Source organism: Parasteatoda tepidariorum, chromosome 5 (genome assembly GCF_982258835.1).
Source record: "Parasteatoda tepidariorum strain Cologne lab strain chromosome 5, Ptep-v5.0, whole genome shotgun sequence".
Taxonomy (NCBI): Eukaryota; Metazoa; Arthropoda; class Arachnida; order Araneae; family Theridiidae; genus Parasteatoda; species Parasteatoda tepidariorum.
Genome location: NC_141759.1, coordinates 109,201,965 through 109,224,167, shown reverse-complemented (window position 1 = coordinate 109,224,167; position 22,203 = coordinate 109,201,965). Strand labels below are relative to the sequence as shown.

General features: G+C 28.8%; 1 protein-coding gene across 1 annotated transcript in view; it reads right to left on the bottom strand.

The window, feature by feature from the left end:
* Positions 1-22,203, bottom strand: part of LOC147809977 (ATP-binding cassette sub-family C member 9-like) — a 65,131-nt gene that overhangs the window by 35,797 nt on the left and 7,131 nt on the right. The window contains exon 4 of the mRNA XM_087164763.1: positions 3,464-3,553. Coding sequence (XP_087020889.1) covers positions 3,464-3,553 — 90 coding nt within the window. The remainder of the gene's footprint in view (positions 1-3,463; positions 3,554-22,203) is intronic.

Below are 22,203 nucleotides of genomic sequence, written 5' to 3'. Positions count from 1 at the left end.
GAAAGAATAAAAAAAAATTGAATCTTTGTTAAACAGAATTTTTCACAATATTCAAACTGAAACTGTTTAAAAAAGCAAATGCAAATGAGAATCACAGAAATAGTAATACCGCTAAAAGTAAAATGTGTTTTAATTAATGCGTTAAATATACGAAAAAAATTTTGAACACATATTATACAGTAGGGGTGCTCAACCTGCGGCCCGCGGGCCAGATGCGGCCCGCCAACCCTCGATGTGCGGCCCGCGGCCGCAATCTGAACAAAATGAAAAAAAAAATTAAATATTTGTTTTTGAAAAATAATAAAAAAAATTCGGGAATTTAAATTTACACTTTTAAGTTTTTGACGCACCCAATCTCAATCAATGTAGTTTTTCGATGGTTAACGCTACGGATTTCAGCATAGTTTTAAAAATCCCAATATTTTTAATACATCATTATTACGATTTACGAATTTTAATTACCACTTTTGACGCTTTTCGTATGTGCCGATTCCAATGACTTTTAGGTAGTTATTGCTACCCATTTTCAAGTAGTTTCTGAAATAGCGATTTTTGAAAGTTATGAAACGCTTTATTTGTGCAAACCTCATGGAAAATCTAAATGACTTTAGATCCTTTCTTCAACAGTTATTGCTGCACATTTCCGCCCGGTTTTTAAAACTTCGATATTTTAGCACGATATTATTAAGAATCGCGAGTAAAGAATCGCTCATTTAGATAACCATTTTTTGACACGGCTTAATTGTAACGATTTTATCGCAAATCAAATTATTTTTCAATCATTATTTTAGAAATTATTGCTACACATTTCTACAAGGTTTTGAAAGTACCGATATTTTTTATACGCTATTGCGACATTTTAATTTCAAATCTCGCATTTAAATTACATAAAATTTTGATGGACTTTATTTACTCCAATTTCATCTAAAATATTAAAGTACTTTGGTTATTGTTTTAGTAGTTATTACGTTTTCCCCGTGATTTAAAAATATTATGATATTTTTAATACTTTGACAGCAAGCGAGTTTTGAATCGCGCATTAAAATAATTATTTTTTACGTGCTCTGTTTGTGCCGATTTTATCATTTGCGTTGTACCGATTTTAACACGAATTTTTTAAGAGGTTTTTCGAAAGTGTTTTTTCTTCTTTCCCGTTATTGCTGCATTTTTATTTGTGATTTAGAATATACCTGATATTTTCACACAATATTACAACTCGTGAAATTCGATTCAGCTTTAATTTTTTTTCGTAATTTAAAAAGTAATTACGTATCTTAGCCAAATCAACACCTTCCCAGGAAAAAAAACCGAGATGTGTTTATATGAAACGCGGTCCGTTTTGCAAAAAAAAAAAAAAAAAAATAATAATAATAATAATAATAATTCAAAAAACGGCATAATTCTTTAGTCCCATGAACACGTGCAAGTTTAACAACACACATCGAACCTATTCTTTTTGTTGTCACATGTAATTTAAAAGTCATACATCGTAATTTGTATTTACGCTATCTGAAAATTGCGCATCGCATTTCGTATTAACATTAACGAGATTTAAAAATAATCCATCGCGTTTCGTATTTACGAGATTTAAAATCACATATCGCGATTCGTGTTCTGGCGTTTAAAATATCCGTTGCTACTTTTCTCGCATTTTCTCGCACGCGTTTTAAAAACCATATATCGCGATTCATATTCATGCATTTTAAAAATCAAGTGTTCTGAGTGGTCCTTTCGCAATTTAAAAGCCACACGATTCGTATTCACGCGATTTGAAAAACAAGCATCGAGTTTATTATTTACGCAATTTAAAAATCACACATGGCAATTCGTATTCAAGCAATTAAAAAATAACACATAGCAATTCGTATTCAAGCAATTAAAAAATAACACATCGATATTTGTATTTCCGCGATTTAAAAACCCAGAAAGGAAGAACACCATCTAGGACAAATTCCAAAACTGATTATGTTATTTGCTCTAAGTTTAGTACTACCCACAACAAAAGCTTTTGTCGAAAGACTGTTTTCCAGAATGAATTTGGCCTGTTCAAAATTACAGAGTAGTCTTTAAATACAATCATTACATTTTCATTTAATGGCTCAAAAAATATCACATGTTCAAGTATATAAAATTATCACAATATTCAAAAATTTTGCAAATTACAGTGTAACCATTAAGAAATTTTTTAAACCATTTTCTATCTTCTTGGAGCATTTTATATCATTTATGATTATATGCTGGGAAATGATTTGTATATCATTAAATTTTAACTGTATAAAAAATTTAATCAAGATAAGTTTCGAAAAGTAATGTAAATTTTATTGATTGTTAATTGATTGTGTATTAATTGTAAATAGTAAGTGTCATGTTAAAAATATATTCGTCATAAAAAGTTGTAAACAAGTATCTTAATAGTTTTTTATTATTAAGGAATATAGTTCCTTAAAATTTAGTAATGTGTTTTCTTCTTTCTTTTTCTTCCCTCTCATAGCCTCTTATTATTAATTTAAAATAAAAATGTCTGTAAGATAAAGTACATTCCCTAATAAATGCTAAGTCTTATTTTACACTTAAGGGGTTTAGTTTTAGTTTTAATCATTTTTAACCCTATAAACTTTCTTTAAATCAAAGTATTTAACTTGAATTTATATTAATGACTAGAATATTTATTTATTTGAAATTTAATTCTATGAAAAAAAATTAAAGTTAAAATTTATGTTTAAATGGACTTTTGTATTTTGTAATGTGATAAAAAAAATTTCAATTTTTCCATAGTTTTTTAATTATTTCAATTTATCTAATTTTTTTCCGATAAATTGATTCTGATTTTCGAATTCTGTTTTCCTTCTTAAGTAATCAGTTTTGCATTTTCTAATTTTAAACGTTTTAAAGTATTGTATTTTCTGCAAAGAGATTACAAGGTTAACCGACAAAAAGAATTTAGTGTTATATAAATAATGATGTTTATATAACAATCACCACCAACAATTGCTTTCAATATGTCGGTCTAAACACTTTGGCATGCGGCCCTTCATTGGTCAATCTGCTGTGCATGTGGCCCTTCACTGAAAAAGGTTGTGCACCCCTATTATACAGCTATAAGTAAACAGAGTGCTTAGCCAAATATCTCAACAAAAAATAAGCAGCTTTTAAGTACTTTCTAAGCAATCAAAAAATATTTTTTAACATAACATAACAAACTTAGTAGATTTTACTGTATAAAAAAGAAACTGAAATACATGTGACAAGTATGGGTAAGTATTGTGTTGCAGAAATGCAAATTAATGTGAATAAATTAAATTTATTACAGACCTTCCAAAAATGATTGTAATAATAAAATAATAATACTTAAAACCTAGCTTTTCTCCTACTTCAAAAACACAAAAGCTTAATCAAAATAAATATATGAAACAATATTCTAATAAATTATTTACAATGATAATAGTTGAGAAAAAATACTTACTGTGTAGACTACAGATTGTGATCCTACTTTTATCAAAAACATTGCTGCACCCAACACATGCCCAGCATAAAAAGCTTTGATTTCATCAACCTGCATAAACAATATTCTATTTTAGAGTGCATAGCCAGATTTCTCAACAAAAAATAAGCACCTTTTCAGTACTTTTCAAGCACTCAAAAATATTTTTAGTCACTATAAAAAAATAATAATTAGGATCTGTCCAATAATAAAAATAATCTTTTTCTATTGCTTAAAGTTCTTAATTTATAAACATAAAATTCAATATTTTAAAAAACTTCACACAAACATGAAAAAATTACTAGTTTCTGATAAATAAGGCAGAGAAAATTGTGAAGATAATGCTTTTTTTGTAATTTAAAACCCCAATTGACACGGCAAAGAAAAAATCTCTTTCTAAAAGATAGAATTAAACACTTTTTTCAAATTCCGAATAGAAAAAGCACCTTTAAGAGCTTTTAAAAAACATAAATAAAAAATAAGCAGCTTCAAACATTTTTTAAAAACACTATGCTAAAATTTAATAAAGAATATTATTTAAATAAGTAATAGTAATAAGTAATAGTATTTAAATAAAGGAAAATTTAAATTTTCATTACATTATACATCCCTAAAAATATTTTGAATTAATAAATAAACATAGTAAGAAATATATACATAAACTTATCGCTGTTAAGACTACCAATGGTCGTTAGCAGCAAAATAAGCATGATGTTTCCAGAGAACTTGTAGTTTTATACTTAACTTTGTAAAACCTAACATTAACATTGTTTTATTAAATTTCTATATCTAATCGTCTTGTTAGTAACTGCTATGTTCCTAATTGTGATTCTTAATTAAAAGTAAAATACAAAAGTGAGGTCGTTATTACTGAGATAACATATTATTGAGTAACCCTCAATTCTGGCATATTAGCACTGAATAATGTTTTTATTCACAATAAAAACATTAAAGCTACGTATTTCAGAAAACTGTCTTGTCTTCCCCCCCCTTTCTGTTCTGATGGTGATGAGATTTAAGATATTTGACTCATACACAACACATTATAATATTATTTGTACTTTACAATGTGTTTTGTGTATCAAAAATTTTAATTATTGACCAGCTCAAAAGTGCAAAGAGGCTAAATAACAGAAATATAAGTTGTCTAGATTATGACTTATATTATTAATAAATCAATATAAAGAAGACCAACATATAAATGCATTCACATACCTGTCAACATTGGAGAAACAAAATAACGGAGAATTTACTAGTGACATTTTTTAGACTACTAGTACAGTTTTGATACATCATGCATAATCATGTAAGTCAAAAAGAGAAATTCAAAATTGGAAATAATATAAACACTTACATTATGCTAAGTAAAAAATATATAAATAAATCTTAATCTAAAGAAGATTTTTTTTTGCTTATATTTTTAAATAATAAGCAAAAATATATAAATTAAAGATTTTTTAATTTTATTTTTGCCATCAACAGATATTTTATTGAAAAATATTTTTTGTAAAAATTTCTTCCACAAATACAGAGAAACTTACTGAATATATGGGTAAACAGGAGATAGTCGTAAAATACAGGAGTTTTTGTTAAAAAACAGGAAGGAGACGATTGAAAAAATACACTTAAAAAAGAAGTTAAGACTATTTTATGTGCAGCAAATTTAGTAACCAACTATGCATTTTAATTGTTGTGTTAGGGAAGAAAATAGAAAACCTAAATAATGTAGGAAAATACAACTTATAAGCAACTAATTTTGAAATATAAATTTTACAATATACAGATCTCGCTTGAAATTACTTAATTATTTAAGCTAGTTGGTGAATATTCATTCTATGTTTATTAAATATTTATGTTCTTGAAAAAATTACAAAATCTAAATAATGTAAGAAAATATAACTTATACGGAACTAATTTTGAAATAAAAATTTCACAGTATCTTATCTGCAGTATCATATTTAACAGATATGGCTTGAAATTTTATTAAATTATAGCTAGTTGATAAATATGCATTTTAAAATGCTGACACCCTACTTGCAACAATACTGATTGTACTTTTATTATTCCTGTAATAAGAAAAAGGCTAGAAGAATTTAATACTAAGTAAAATTAATGATAGTATAATTTTAAACTTTTAACAAGGGATAATTGATCAATATGTAACTGTTCAATATCTCAGAAATATAGCGCCAACTTGGCATCTTTGTTTCAGCATCCTCGCCACCGTTTTGTTGTAACCCTAATCAGTTGAAAATTAGTTGTTGCTATTATAGCATGAGCGTGCTCGTAGCACCAATCATAATAAAATCTTAGATACAGTCCATATCTATTTTAATCATTTGTTAACAAACGAACCAGCGTAGAAATCAATTATTTAGTATCGAAGATTAGTGATCCGTAACAACCAGAGATGGAAAAAGAAAAACTAAATAGATCGAAGCGTGCCGTCAAAGGTACCATAACAAAGCTAGAAACATACATTGACCAGACGAAGGAACATAACCATACTGAATTAGAGGTCAAGCTGAAGCATGTGGAACAATTGTATAAAAAAGTTGATGAATTAAAGGAGCATTATTATGGGCTAAAAGACATAACTGACCCTGAGGTAACTGAAGTAGAAACGGACTTGGAGGGAACAGTAGACAGACTCGAAGCTCTGGAGGTAAGAATTAAAGATATTCTTAACTCTTTGATAATTAAACCTTCAATAATTAATTGTGAAAATGAAATATCTCAGGCTGATTCGAAAACAAAACTAGAAATTAAACTACCCGAGATACCACTACCGGTATTTCATGGTAAATTTGACGAATGGCCCAATTTTAAATCGCAATTTGATAACAGTATAACTAAAAACAATGATTTAAATGACTCTCAAAAACTGCATTATTTGAAAGCGTCATTGCTGGGCGACGCTAAACGTCTCGAAACTGTTGACGATTCTTTTGAATCACTTTTAAAAGCATTAGAAAATAGATTTGAGAATAAACGTCTCCTGACTGAGACTTACATAAATCAAATTTTGGAAATTGAAAAACTTACAAATGAATCAGCTGGAGATATTAGAAACATGGTAGATATTTTCAAGAAAAATATCAGAGCTTTGAAGCTTCTAAATTTTGATCGTAATAATTTATCTGACATACTTTTGCTTAACATCATTTTGAAAAAGGTAGATCGAGAAACTAGAAAACAATATGAACAAACGATCGCATCAAATAAAATATCAGAATTGGATAAGTTTTTAGAATTTTTAGAAAAAAGAAGCCAAATTCTTGATAGTATTAGTCGAACAGCTTCTTCTTCAATTTATAAACATAAGCAAGCTGTTAATAAGAGTAAATCTTTCCTGAATTCGAATAATAATCATAACTCTTGTGTAATCTGTAAATTACCACACATGATTTATAAGTGCAATACTTTTCAAAATATGAAGGTTTCGGATAGATTTAATGAAATAAAACGATTAAATTTGTGTATTAATTGCTTAAAGAATAATCACAAAGTTAAAGACTGTAAATCGAATAATTCTTGCTTCGTTTGTAAAAAACGCCATAACACTTTACTGCATATTTATGAGATTTCTTCCCCGCCTCCTACCTCTTCAGTTTCTACGATGCCATGCGCCGATCAAACAACTGTCTCGCAAGTGCATGATTCATTCCCACAAGAACATTCAAACACTTTTTCTAATTATTTAGTATCAAAAAAGAAACAAAATATTCTCTTGCCTACTGCAGTTGTTTATATTAGAAATGAATTGGGAGACTATTATCCATGCAGAGCGATTTTGGATTCCGCTTCTCATCTTTCTTTCTGTAAACAAAATTTAGCTAATAACTTAATGTTGAAAAAGGAAAAAATAAATGCTTCTGTTTCTGGATTGAGCGATATTTCGGTAAATATCAAACAAAAGGTAACCACTGCAATTAAAAACAATAGTGGAAGTTTTTCAACATCTTTAGAATTTTTAATTGTTCCTTCGATTACAAATTTGACGATAATTAATCCGGTTGATATATAGTTGTCCAGTTTTATAATCGTTTGTATTAATAATTTCTACCAGAGTAAATTCCTTGTTTACTTTGTTACTGAATAAATATTTAAGATACTTCAAAAATGGTAAAAATAAATTATTGGTTTAAAATCAGTTACGAAAGATTGCACGAAAATATTTTTAAGCTTTTAGCTTACTTGTTTTCTGTGACTTTTCAGTTTTTTTGGAATTCAAAGTTTATACGGGGTAAGATAAAAGCGTACAGCGAACCATTAAATGAACATCTCAAAAAAGAGCAGAAACAAGAATAAATAACTTTATTCTAAGCGTGGAGCATGGACACTGGAGTATCGTATGGAAGCCCAGCTTAATGTAAAATTTCCCCTACAATTGAACTTGAACAAAAAAATACGGAGGGTCTTGTATGGATACAGAACCTCCTATTTAAGCTGAATTAAAATTTACATAATAATTAAAGTACTTAGGACAAAATTGCATTGAAGTTAAATTAATTTTTAAATACATAAAAATATTTAGCAATATTTAAATAATTGATAGGATTAGTTAAAACAGGAAACCATTTCCCAGAAATCAAAGATTTTTAATGACTTAGTTATTATATTGAAGTAAAAGTTCAAAATAGAATAACGATGCTAAAAATTAAAATTTAAGTTTTAAAATTAAAAACACCCATTCGATAAGATCATTAAAAGCGAGATGCCTAAGCAAATACAACTAGAAAAGAGATTATAAGTCACAAAGCAAAAAATCCAATCAACGAGCCAAAGCATCAAATCGTCTAAGTAATTTTGGAGATCCTTTATGATTTTTGATAATTCCCTTGAATGGGTAAAATGCAGTTACACGAAATTTGAAACCCGGGGTCGGGGGATATCATTAATGTAAAGACAAAATAAGAGGGGGGAAATGAGAGTACCTTACGGGGGACCTTAATAGTTTTGGGGCGTCAGATATGATTACGAAATTTTACACGGAAAAATCTAATACTAATGAAAGGGTTTGATAATATGAAAAAAAAAGGGCCAAAAAACTAAGTTGAACGAGCATGTAAGAGAGGGCAAGGTCGGCCCCATGATATTTACTCACATTTTCTGGGTCTTCATGATCAAATAATTCTTGCTCTTCCTTATCATTTTGAACTAGATTATGCCTGAGACTTATATAAATGTCCATAATAGAGCTACATCTCAAATTAATAAAATCAATCTTAATAGTGTATCTTAAAATTATTTAATTTTCTAGATATCTCTTTGCATATGGATTAGTAACAGTGTTACGAATTTTAAGCGGTTATTTCTACTTCTTGAATTCTACATTTATTGTATACTATTGTCTACCCCATTACTTTCTAATTATTATTAAAATTTGTGGACTGATCGTTAAGACACGGTTCCCAGCAGATCACCGAAGTGGCTGCTCATCACTGGCTGCGGTCAGTGTGAGGGTGGGTGACTACTTGGACAAAGAACATACGGTTACAAAAGCGTAAAGTAAAAATTGCAAAGTAATAAGTAAATATAGTCTCATTTTAAAAATACATTTCTTTTTTTAATCTGTTTTTTAATAATTCATTAATTTTGAAAGTTATGAATAAAATTAAAAAATAAAATAAAAACATTGAAAAACTTACAATTTTGAGGAAAAACTTTCAAAGGGATAACAGGGAAGAAAGTTCTAAATTTAATTAAAACTATCTTCTTTCTGATTTAAACATTGTAAAAAAAAATTTTCTTTCAAAATTTAATTAGATAAATATTTCGAAAGAACGACAATATATAAATTTTTAGATTCAAATAAAAATTATTTATAAAAACATATTCCACAAAATATTAACAAGATTAATATTATTAATCATACCGAATTTGCACAGATATCTAAAAAATTAAGCAAACTAAAAAAAATTCATATTACAAAAGTAAATTAGTGAATAACTTCTAAAAACTTTTATTATTCTTTGTTACTTGGTGCAGAATTTAAATTTCTTTAATAAAATGTTAAAAAAAAATGATAATAATTTTGAAATTTAAACACAATGAGTATTGAAGCTAAACATTTTTACCCTACATTCTTAATATTTAACATATTTGAGAAAATTTATTTTTTTATTTCAACTGCTTTTAAATAAAATCATTAAGATATGAATTACAGTTTTTTGGAAGGGAAAATCTGATTTTATTTTTTACATAACTAAACATAAGATTTTTGCAGCATTTAAAACATAAAAGCCCCACACTTAATGCTTCTTTCATACCTTGGCTCTAAATATTATATAGTTATATCATAAAACAACTTAGAAGTGACAATTTTAAAAGTAATAATATAATAATTAACAAAAAAGTAATAAGCAAAAAAAAAGGGAATAAAGTACAATAAAAGTTTGCAAAAAAATTTATGCAATTGGTGGACGGTCCCTAAAGTAAAAATATTATGCTTGAAATTCTCAATTTACCTAACTCACAAATTTAATGAATAAAAGGGAGATGGAAATTTTGAGGTGATGAAGCCTTGGAATTCTTGACTACTCGGGGGACCTAATAAAAATACGTAATTAGTGAATGAACCCCAAGTCAAGTTCAAAGATTATTGTACTGATCTAAAGATAGAATATCTCGAGAAGGCATTTAGCTTGGCAGTGACGAAGATGATAGCACGTGACCAACGATGAGATTAAGAAGAGAAATAAAATTTTCTATCGCTATTAGAGAGATTTTTTTAACTATGTTTAGTTGGTTCCCGAAATTAGTGAAAATTCGAGAGATTTTTCAGTTCGATTTCAGAAGGCGGAAAATGAAGTCTGAAATTGAGAATCTCTACCAAAATGCAGCAGAGTTGCACATGAGAGGGCACAAATCTTCCCCACTGAATCCAGCTCAGTACACGCACATGCGGACCCGCAAGTATTTCATCAAACATGTGAAACGATTGGCGTTTACATAAGCTACGGACTGACGGTACGCCGAAAAAGACTGGGGTTGAATGAATTGTAACTTTAATAGAATCATGTCTTTCTGTATAATTCGAGGCGAAAGTCAACGCGGTAAAGAAAAATCTATTGAACTATCTATGAAAAAAAAAAAAAACAGCCAATGAGAAAAAAAAAAAAAACCTTTCAGGGCTTTTGAAAAACGGAAATTAAAAATAAGCACCTTTAAGCAGTTTGTAAAAACGGTACTGACCCTGTATTTTAGCGTTCATAGCATTAGCAATAGAAAGAAAAAAGTTGTCAAGTCTCTTTTCTCGGAATCTATCGTAAAGCACTTATTTTTTTGAATTACACGACAGCAGAGTTCTGAATTGGAATTGAAAAAAACGTAGTGGTAGTTTTTTTCCATTACCCCCACAAGAATTTTATCTGTGATTAAATCCAATTAATGGATATCACTATATGATCCCTTGCTGTTTTTGCGAGAGGTTGGGAGAGCTTTATTAAGACCACAGGACTTTGAGCAGTGCGAGCTGTATTAAGATCCCTGTTGTGCGAGCTGTTGCTTCTGTATTTACATTAGCAGTGTGTACAGACCCCCGTTGTGTGTGATCGAGACCGTTTAACAACAGCGTGAGGAGAACAATATCACAATCACAAAGAGCAAGTCAATTCAATTCGAAGTGGATGTTACTGTCCATAGAGGCGTGACCAGTTCACGTCCGAAGGTTTCCAATGTGAGAAGCTCCAAACATGTGCTCCAAAATCAGTGATTTCGACTTCTCGTATTACGCAAGAAATATGACCACGAACTTTCACCGAAACTTTCATTCCACGCATTCTTGTGTCTTTGCTGTCATGTGCCTATACCAGCAAGCCTGCTTTGGGAAATCAAGCGAATTTTAAAGCAGACGGTGCGTTTCCTGTTTTTTAGTGGCACCATCTATAGCCTAGAATGCGACTTCAGACTCATACACGTCGCAGCCTTTTTAAAGGATAAACCCACTCATCCATCCATCCACAAATCATAATTTTGACCTGAACCAGAGAATGATCTATCTCCAATTCAGTTCCCCTAGAAGTTTGCTTTCTTATGGAAACATGGAGGATTTCGTAACCCAACAGTGTTTAAGTGCACCAGTCAACATTTATTAAACGGGGAGTCTTCGCCGGCAGGAATCAAACTCACGGTCACTTAAACATGGTCTCAACGCTCTACCAATCCAGGGCTCCGAAGAGTTCTTTTGTTCTTGGATGTTACAAGATTACTAAATAAGATTTTAATGACGAATAAAATTTTTTTTTTTTATCTTCTCCACTCACTGCAATGCGAAAAACTGAGATTTATAGTGTATAAGGTTTCATTTGAGAATTAAAAACAATTTTTTATTAGAATTAAATTCTAAATTATTGTTCTTGACGGCGATTTTATCCAGGCGCATTTTTTGGTGTATTTTTATAGACTTTTTCTATCGTCGCTTTTTTCTAAAATTTTCGGCTTTTAATTTTTTTTAATAATAAGGAACTATTTTTTCAGTTTTCTTTTTCTGTATAATTTTTTTTAATAATTTTTCCATTTTTGAATAATGAAACACTGAACAATTTTATTTTACACTAGATCAGTATTTATCCCAGTATTATTATATTAATCCCAATAATATAAGTTTTGTTTAGTATCTAATAAACATTACGATTCGAAACTAACGCAAATTTTATCTAGCAATACTGGTTTAAAAGATTAAACCCTAAATTTTATAAGATAAAAACGTTATTCATACTATGCTTACATTTTAAATAATATTACTTAAAAGGTACATAACTTTTTTTAAGCACTTAAGAGATGAATCGTGTAGTGTGTATAATATTTTGAGAAATGCATTACATAAATAATATGGATTGCTTTTTTAATCCTTTTAAATTTCTAATTTTTGAAAAAGTGGCCCCTATAAAAAATGCTACTGGCTGATAACAATTTCTTACTATTTTTGTCCTATTTCACTCAGCAAAAAAAAATCAAAAAATTTAAGCAAAATTTACTTCAAGTTAAATTTGTCATCGCAACCCCAAGTTTGAATTTTGCTGCAAAACGTTAGCGAATTATTGCAAGTAGTTCGCCCAAAATTTTCGTAAGGAAAGCCACTAAAAAAAAAAAAAAAAATTGGCGCCTTGATGACGTAGGAAAAAGTTTGAACTTCGCTACCAATCTTTAGCAATTAAGATTCTGACCGTGGAAGCTTAAGACTTCTACAGGACCAATCGCAAGTTACAGAAAAAATAAATTTGTAAACATTGAGTATCACAATATAAAAAAAAAATTCTACCAAAACATTATTCACACTTCTATCTCTACACATATGTCATATGTAATTATCTTAAGTAAAGTGTTTTAACTGGAGACAAGTTTGAATTTTGAGAGCGGACGTTTGCTCTTTGTATAAAATTGTTCGCCCAAGTATATGCTATTTTACCTACCAAAGAGTTGCGGAAAAAGCAACGTTTAGTTTTCTTTATGATTAGAAAGTTCGAATTTTAATCTCATCGTAAGAAATCATCTGGCCCATAATTTGTTTTCGTTAGTCAACTTGTTAATTATACCACCAAAACTAGTTTTACTCAACTTTTACTTAGAAATTGCAACTTATGCCTTAGATACTTCAAGTATGAATTTTTCCTGAAGTAGCCTATTACAATGTTGTAAGTTAGCATTGCTTATAGTCTCCCCCCCCCTCATTTATCACAAAAGAATTAGCAAATCACATTATTACCAGAACTATGGTGTATCACAAAAAACCTGCCAATTATATGTCATCTTCATCATAAAGACAAGAATTTGATCCGTAAAACTCAAAAATAAAAAGTAATAAGATTTCAATGAAGTTATGATCATATCAATTCAAATCATTCGAAAAATTATATTTATAAATTTTCGCCTCTGTATAACCCTTTATGTACCAATCGGACTTTTAATTTAAACTAATAATATTTCCATAAAGCATTGAAACAGAACAAAATATCCCATTTTAACTTGCTTGTCCATGTAATATGACTTTACGTTTATTATTATTGATTGCCAACACACGATTATTTGAAGTTTAACATCAATGTAACTATTTATATGTTGGTCATTTGTTCTACGAAGCCATTTTATTATTTCTCAATTTCATTCCTCAATGCTCAGCTTTTTATCGAGGTCAATTTTGCAAGCAAGTCTTTCATATTTTCTTGTTGATTCATTAATATTTTTAACTAGTTAAGAAACAAAGTATTAAATGTTTGACTTAAATTTTACAATGACTTGTAAAATCCATATTAAGAATTTTAAGAAAAATTAGAAGTTAACATTCAATTTTTAAAAAAAAATAATATTTGTCTATGTGTAAAACAGACTATATTTAATGGGACAAAAAAGTTTTTCTCTCTTTTGATAATTTTTTAATTAAGTGGTACATAAAGTGTTAAGTACAGTACAAGTTTGATTCAACAAGTTCGGCATGTTATAAGAAATTTATTATTATGGCAAGTTGCTGACAAAATTCTGTCCTTGATGATTCCAAAAATATTTAGATTCCAAGATAGAGCAAATTGAAGAAACAAATTTCTTACTTTTAACAAGTCATATAACAAGCCAAATATCCAACTCTGTTGGGCTGAATTTCAATTTAGAGAATTTATGACTTTTTCACCATGAAAATTAAATTTTTCTCCCAAATGATAGCTCACTAAATTTAGAATCGTAAGATTGAAATCATGTTACGATGACAAAATCATTTTTTTTCGATAGTTCACAAGCCAAAAAAAATTTTACGACCAGAAAAGTTCCATTAAATTTATGACTAAAAAACGACAGATTTTAACTTTTTCAAACGTTAGGTCATTGTAATAATACGTTAGCTCAAGGAAAATCATCGTTAATCATCGTAATTAAGGAAAATCGCCTTCCAACTTAAAAACAAAAGGTGCTGCCAAATCAAGTATTATTAGCTTACTTTTGACCTAGAAATGACAAGAAACTAAACATTAACTTATTTTAATTCATAATTACTTCAACAAAAGGTTTTGTTAACTCAAATACCAAAATAAGTTAAGGCCAGAATAAATGTTTGAGAAATTACAAGTTTGATATTTGCTTTCAAAAGTTAACTTATTGTAAGAAAACTAGGGTGACCACTCAAATCAGATTTCAAATTTTCCTGATTTTTCCAGGTTTTCCAGTAAAAATCTTAAAATTTCCAGGTCAGCATGTTTTTTTTTCTTCTTAAAATATAGGTAGGTACAAGAAGAGCGTCAATATTATTTAAAATGCTATTTTTAATATATCATATTAAATAGATGTGGAGAATAATATGTTTAACTAGGAGAATATATTTGTAATGAATAAAATTTTTTTTTCAGTGTTAAATAGTTTTTGTGCAAAATGTTCCGAATAGAAAAAAAATACTGAGTTACCCAAAAAGCCCTTGGATAAGTACTGTTTAATATATTTTAATTAAGCAAAGGAAAATAACTCCTGGTGATTACACATCAGTAAATTTTTACATTTATTTACATTTCAATATAGAGCCATTTTATAATGTATTTTATCCTAACAGTGCTCTTTATAAAATTCATTGATATTTTTCTTTAAACCAATATCTTAAATAAAATGTTTAAATAATGTTGTTTGCTTTGAATTAGTCCTATTATTTTAAGAGATATTCAGTAATCGCAGATGCAAAGTTGTCAAATTTCTTGTAGCATATTCTATAGAAAAACACTAGACATTCTTTAAATTTTTTTTCTTATTAGAAATTAGAATATTTAAAAATTCCAATTTAACCCCACGTTTTTTTGTTTAGATTATTTAATTGTTTTTCTTCTTACAAATGGGCAATTCTATGGTGTCAGACATGAAAAATTAACATGAATTTCTTAGAAAAACCATCTTATGAAACATAAGTTATAATCATCAAATTTTTATATTAAATATTATTACATCATAACCAATCGAAAAACAATTTATTTTAAACAAACTGATTACAATAAGTTGAAACTAAATGGATTAAATTGTGAGTGTCGGATGTAAATCGCACAAAACCAATAAACAATTACTTATTTAATTGATAGATAATTGTCTGAACTTCATGAATTTCTTTATAATTTAAATGTAAACATGACTGAATTTTGAAGCTGACACTTCCATAAAAAATTCTATGCAGTTCTTAACTTGTAAAATATGATATATAATTAAGTTGAAATATTTTGCTTCAGTGTCAGACAAAGTTTTCCAGATGGATATAAATTTTAGTTAATGATATTATAATGACTAAAAATCATTTAATCTTAATACTATAAACATTATTTTTCAATTAAATATCTACTTTAAATTTAAAATGTCTAATATTTCCTGTTGTAATGAAGGGATCAATGGGTTTTATAATATTTTCCTTCTTGTAAAAGTTAGTTGAAAAATCAAACATTTTAATTTCAACTGTGCTACATATATTAACAACAATGTAAATAAAATTCATATATAAGCAATATTTTCTAAATTGAATAGTTTCAAAAATCTTGGAATAAAGAAAGCTGCTGCTATTTTTTTTTTAGTAATATGAAAAAGAATACCGAAAAGTTTCATTATTTTAATATAAAATTTAAAAACAAATCTATTGAAAAAAAGGTCTCTGTACATTAAAAGAAAAAAAAAACAATTTTTTACTGTATTATTAGCCTATAACAACTTTTTCTGGGAAAAAAAGACTGCATAGAAAAAATGATAATTTAATAGTTTTATTTGTTGCCAGCATAAAATTAAATAATAATTTTGTACAGCTCTTACAATCTATTCTATTTCATGTTTCAAAGCATACAATATCAACTAATATTACTTTTACTTGTATTTAGTGGCATAGCTAGCGGTGAACAAGAGTATAAGTCTCCGGTTGCAGTACAAGAGATGTGCCCAACTTATGAAAAAAAATTTTTTTAATTCTAGAACAAATTTTAATCTCTTTTTAATACCCCTTCTCTAGTTTCATTTGTTAATTACAGACCCAATAACTGCTAACAATTTTATCCCATTTACCTATGTGTAATTTGCTAAGCAAGTAGGTTTATTATTTCTTTCAAAAAAGAATTTTTTCCTACACTAAAAAAAGAATAATAATAATAAATAAAATAAAAAATAAATAAACAAAAAGTAAATAACTACATAATGTTCTGAAATGTTTTTCTGTAAATACATACATTTTTCAGGTGTTAAGCAAAATGATTGATATAAAAGGTTCTGAATAAAGATAAATTGCTCCTCAAAAAATTAAAACTGAGTTAAGTAGATCAAATAAAAAATTGAAAATAAAAAAATATATAAAAACTTCATTGATCAATTTTAAGTTATAATATAAATAATTTAAAGTACAGCACGGTTAAACAAATTTTAGTAGATTACAGAAGAGAAATATGTTATTGTAAATTAACCTAAAGGAATATTTAAGATGGTTTCTATTCAGATTTCACTTAATTTTATAAAGAAAAAGCGAAATAAGAGATGGAAATAAATAAAAACAAATGTAATAAAAAGAAAGGCAGTGGTGTCCGACGTAAATATAATTAATTATTAATATACAATAAAAATATTTATTATCAAAATCTTGCTTTTTAAACAGAAAAATAATTTAATTATGTTAAATAGAGTGACTCAATACAATTAATTATGTATTTTGGTGTCGCATGTAAATTTTACGTAGTAATTTTTTTAAAAATCAAAATGTGAAATGTTTATACACATTTGTGCAAGATAACCTGTTTTGTTATAGTTCACTTTGATAATTATTTTTTCCATTTTCTATTATTTGCATAAATTAAAAATAAACAAACAAACTGTACTTTGTAAGAGATTCACTTATGGTTAAAAATTTGAAATGATGTAACCTTTCATTTAACAGCCTATAACTTATTGAAAACTGATATTTATAAATCATTATTTTGAAATCCTAAGTTTTTTACCTTGGAAATGATCCCTTCTTTACTTAATATTAAATTTAAAATTTTGGTCATCCCAAATTGAAACCTGTACCAGTACAGTGCAGAACAAAAAAAAAAAAAAAAACAAAGTTTCGTTTCCCTTCTTCCTAATGAACAAATATAAGTATTTTTTTTATATTCTAAGTTTATACATCATTTAACATGTTTGCCATGCATTCCTTCGTTTTTAGGGTAAAAGGAGAAACAGTTTCGGAAGTATTTCTGGAATGTAAGCAAAACATTTACTAACTTTTGACATTGTGATTAATACACAATTTGAATTTTAAATTAGAAATTCATAAAATAATCTTCTTTTAAGAATAAAATATATTATAAATGGTTAAAATGAAATCTAGAAAATTAGCATCAATGCAATAATTGTAACGATTTTACTGTTAGCGATTCAAGAAAATGAGTGATTGGTTGGCTTTGCAGAGAAAAAATAATTCATTGGATGGAAGTACAAAAGCTTTCAGAAAAAGACTAAGATAAAATCTATCATCAAATTATAACAAATTTTTTTTTGAAGAATTTTATAAAGTTAAAAATACTGAAACGTTTTGTTAAAAGAAAAAAAATACCTCCAAAGCATCAGAACAAACTTGAACAGTAAATGAATTTAACCCACAGATTAGAAGATAAAAAACAGAAAAATCCTCTTTTTATGAACAGAAGCAAATATACTAACCCCTTCTTCCACCTCCCCCACAATTTTTGACTTTCCTTAACTGCTTAGTCCCATAATTTCCAAAGAGGTTAAAGATTTCTCCATTCATTTAGCAACATGAGAGAGTTTTATATGGCATTCAAGCTTAGCGGGGTAATAGTGGAGAGAATTTTAATGAAGTATTGCAAAGTTAATGATATTTTGACTGCTTGACGATTTTTAAATCTGAATAAAGTGGATATAACGGATGGTAAAGAAATTTAAATTATGAAAAAAAAATCCAGCTTTTCTTAAAAATTCCCTGATTTTTCCAGGTTTTTTCCAGTATAAAAAATCCCCTGTTAATTCCAGGTTTTCAAGGTGGGTGGCCACCCTGGTTTTATAAAGTTAATTTTTTTAAAAATAGATAAAGTTGCAAACATTAAGCAACCAAAATTTATAAATGCAGACAATTTCACCGATTAATAATCTGAATATTTATCTGTTATCTATTAAGAAAATTTTCAGAAACTTCAGGGATCCAGTGAAATGAAATCATTGAACAATTAAAAATTTGCCATAAACAAATTAAAACCAAAAAGTCATACATACTGTTGAAAGAATTAGTTTATATTGTTGTAAATAGATGACATCACAAATGCTGACATAGATGGCAGCAGTGTTGTCTTTAATATAACCTCTTTTCTATAATAAAATATTTAGTCCAGTTTCAGCCTTCACCCAGGTATGTGGCTTTATTTCTTGTGACTTCATGCTTAATTATTGGGTTAAGTCTTTAGGTTATGGGCCCAGGATGGTCCAAGAAATTTATAGCTAACATTTATTAAGTTTAATATTTTATTTCTAAATTCTTTGATAAATTTTAGAATTAAAGATAGATAAATTATGGAAGCGCTAACATGTGTTAACACATGGTTAGGCTTAAATGCTTAACACTTAAATAAATGTAGTTGTTTTTCTTTTTTAAACTTTGTAACTAATTTAATTTAACTATGTTTTAATAGAAAATTTATTATTTTATAGTTATATTTTTCGATAGTTTAATTTAAAGTTTACAAAGAAAAATAACCATGCCAGGGGGAGAAGGTTCTTTTAGCCATAAAAAATTAACTGGGAGGGCAAATTATGCTGATTGGAAGTTTGCCATGAAAATGCACTTAATTGAAAGAGATTTATGCGATTATGTTGAAGGGAAAAAGGAAGATGCAGCTTTAGATGCCAAAGCTTTGTCATACATAGTTGAAGGGGTTAGTGAAACAATTTTTAATGATTTGAGGGACTTATCTAGTGGCAAAGAAGCCTGGGAAGTATTATCAAAAACTTATGATGATAAAGGAATAACTAGAAAAGTGTCGGTAATTAAAGAATTGGTTAACACTAAGTACACAGATTGTAAAGACATGTGTGACTACCTTCATAAAGTAATTTCAGCATATCAGCAATTAAAATCAACAGGAGTTAAAGCAGATGAGGAATTAATAGCTGGAATAATTTTAGCTAACTTACCTGATAGATTTGAACCCCTTATTATGGCTTTGAAAAATTGTGAGGAAGAGATAACTGTTGATAACGTTAAAACTAGATTAATGGCTGAGGATGATAAACCTAATTCTGATGCGAATTTAGATCAAGCTTTCCTTAATGAGAAGTTTAAAGGCAGGAATAAGTTTAGGGGGAAATGCTTCAAATGTAATTTGTTTGGGCATAAAAGTATAGATTGTCAAAGACCCCCACGCCAGAAAGGTGAGTATGATAAATTTAACAAAAAGGGTAATGTGAAGCCTACATCTAGTAAGACTCCTATGAAGGAAGAAGCTTATGTAGCAGGTATCTATGTTGCAAATTCTAATCCAAATCCTAATGTTTGGTACATGGACTCTTGTGCTTCGTTCCATATGACCCCATATAAAGAATTGATAACAGATTATCAAACTGCAAGTATTAGTCAAATTAAAACAGGCAGCTCTGTTATAGAAGTTGAGGGGGAAGGGAGTGTTAGTTTTCTTTCATCTAGAAATGGGGAGAAAGCAAAAGTAACTTTTAATAATGTATTGCATGTTCCAAAACTAACTGCTAACTATTAAGTATTTAAACTTTTGGGTATGGTACTTGTACTTTTGGGATGGTTACTACCTTTACAGGGGAAAGATGTTTTGTTCATAAGGGGGATAATTTAGTAGCTAGTGGAACAGGTGTAAGCGATAGATTATATTCTTTAGATATTCATAATGATAGGGCTTTAATTACTGCTCAAAACTCATCAAATTAAATATTGCATAAGAAAATAGGTCATTTAAGTGAAGGAGGGATGGTTAGATTGCAAGATATGGTTGAGGGTTTCTCTTTTAATGGGAAAATTAATGATTGTATACCATGCATAAAAGGTAAAATGCATAAACAACCATTTCCTAAGGCTAAACGAGCAAAAGAATTGTTAGGCTTAGTGCATAGTGACCTCTGTGGACCCATGAGTGCTTTATCAATAGGCGGTTCTCGGTACTTTATAAGTTTCATTGATGATTTGTCACGAATGACTTTTGTTTATTTTATAAAGAATAAATTTGAAGTTCTTGGAAAATTCAAAGACTTTCAGGCATATGTAGAAAGACAAACTGGCAAACCTATTAGGGTTTTACGCTCTGATAATGGGACGGAGTATGTTAATAATGAGATGGATAGTTTTCTAGCTTCCAAAGGGATTCAGCATCAAAAGTCTATCCCTTATACACCGGAGCAAATGGGGGTTGCAGAATGCAACAACAGAACACTCGTTGAGCGAGTTCGGTCTATGTTGGTGGATGCCCACCTTGGCCAGGAATATTGGGCTGAAGCAGTTGAAACAGCAGCTCATTGTAAAAATATATCTCCAACCATTGCGGTTCCAGACATGACACCTTTTGAGAAATGGAGTGGTGAAAAGCCAAACTTGAAATACTTAAGGGTGTTTGGGTGTCGGACTTTTGTTCATATTCCCAAACAGAAGCGTTTAAAATGGGACGTGAAAGCTAGAGAGTTAATGCTTGTTGAGTATTGTAAGGATAGGAAGGGCTATCGTCTAATTGATCCAACTAATTATAGTATTGTTGTAGCCAGAGATGTGCATTTTTTGGAACATGATATGTATCATGACAATAACAGTGACAAAAGTTCACCAGAGTTCAGTGATGACTCTTTATTCAGTGGGAGCATTGTTGATTTTGACATCACATCAGATAAACTCCAAAATGATGATAATGTTAGCAGGGGTGATAATGAATTAAATTTCCAAAATGATATTAATGCAGGTCAGGATGACATTAATGGTTTAAATAGAGGCGATTTTGTAAATAATGATGAGAGTAATAATATAACTGTAGATAATGACATGCCGAAATTGACACCTATAGGAAGAACAGTTAAACTTCCTGTTCGTTATCAAAATTTTGATACCAATGGTATGCCAGATTTGCAAATGCCAAATTTAGATCCTATTTGCTTTGCCGATGCTTTAGTGGCAATAAATGAACTTCTTTCTAAACCTAATACTATTGATGAGGCACTCAATGGTAGTAATGCTAGGCATTGGAGAGAATCTTTATGTGAAACAATAGCGGGTCACATTAAAAACAAAACTTGGGACATAGTAAATAAGCCTAAAAATAAAAACATTGTTGATTGCAAATGGGTATTCAAAATAAAACAATGTTAATGGAGATATTGAAAGGTACAAAACCCGCTTAGTAGCTAAAGGTTTCTCCCAGATCAAAGGAATAGATTATACAGAAACGTTTTCCCCAGTAGTTCGTTATGTAACATTAAGAGTTTTGTTGGCTTATGCAGCTATTTATGATTGGGAAATCGATGAAATGGATGTTGTTATGGCTTTTGTTCAAGGGACACTAAATGAAGAAATATACATGAAAATTCCAGATGGGTTTAGTGAATATTACGAACAAAATTTAAATGGGAAAGTTCTTAAACTTAATAAAGCTCTAGATGGCTTAAAGCAAAGTGGCAGGCTTTGGTATCTGACATTAGAGGAAGGCTTAGTTGAAATGGGATTTAGGCAAAGTTCTTTTGATAGTTGTGTGTATATTAAACTAAATGAGAGTAAAGAACTTATAATTGTAGCT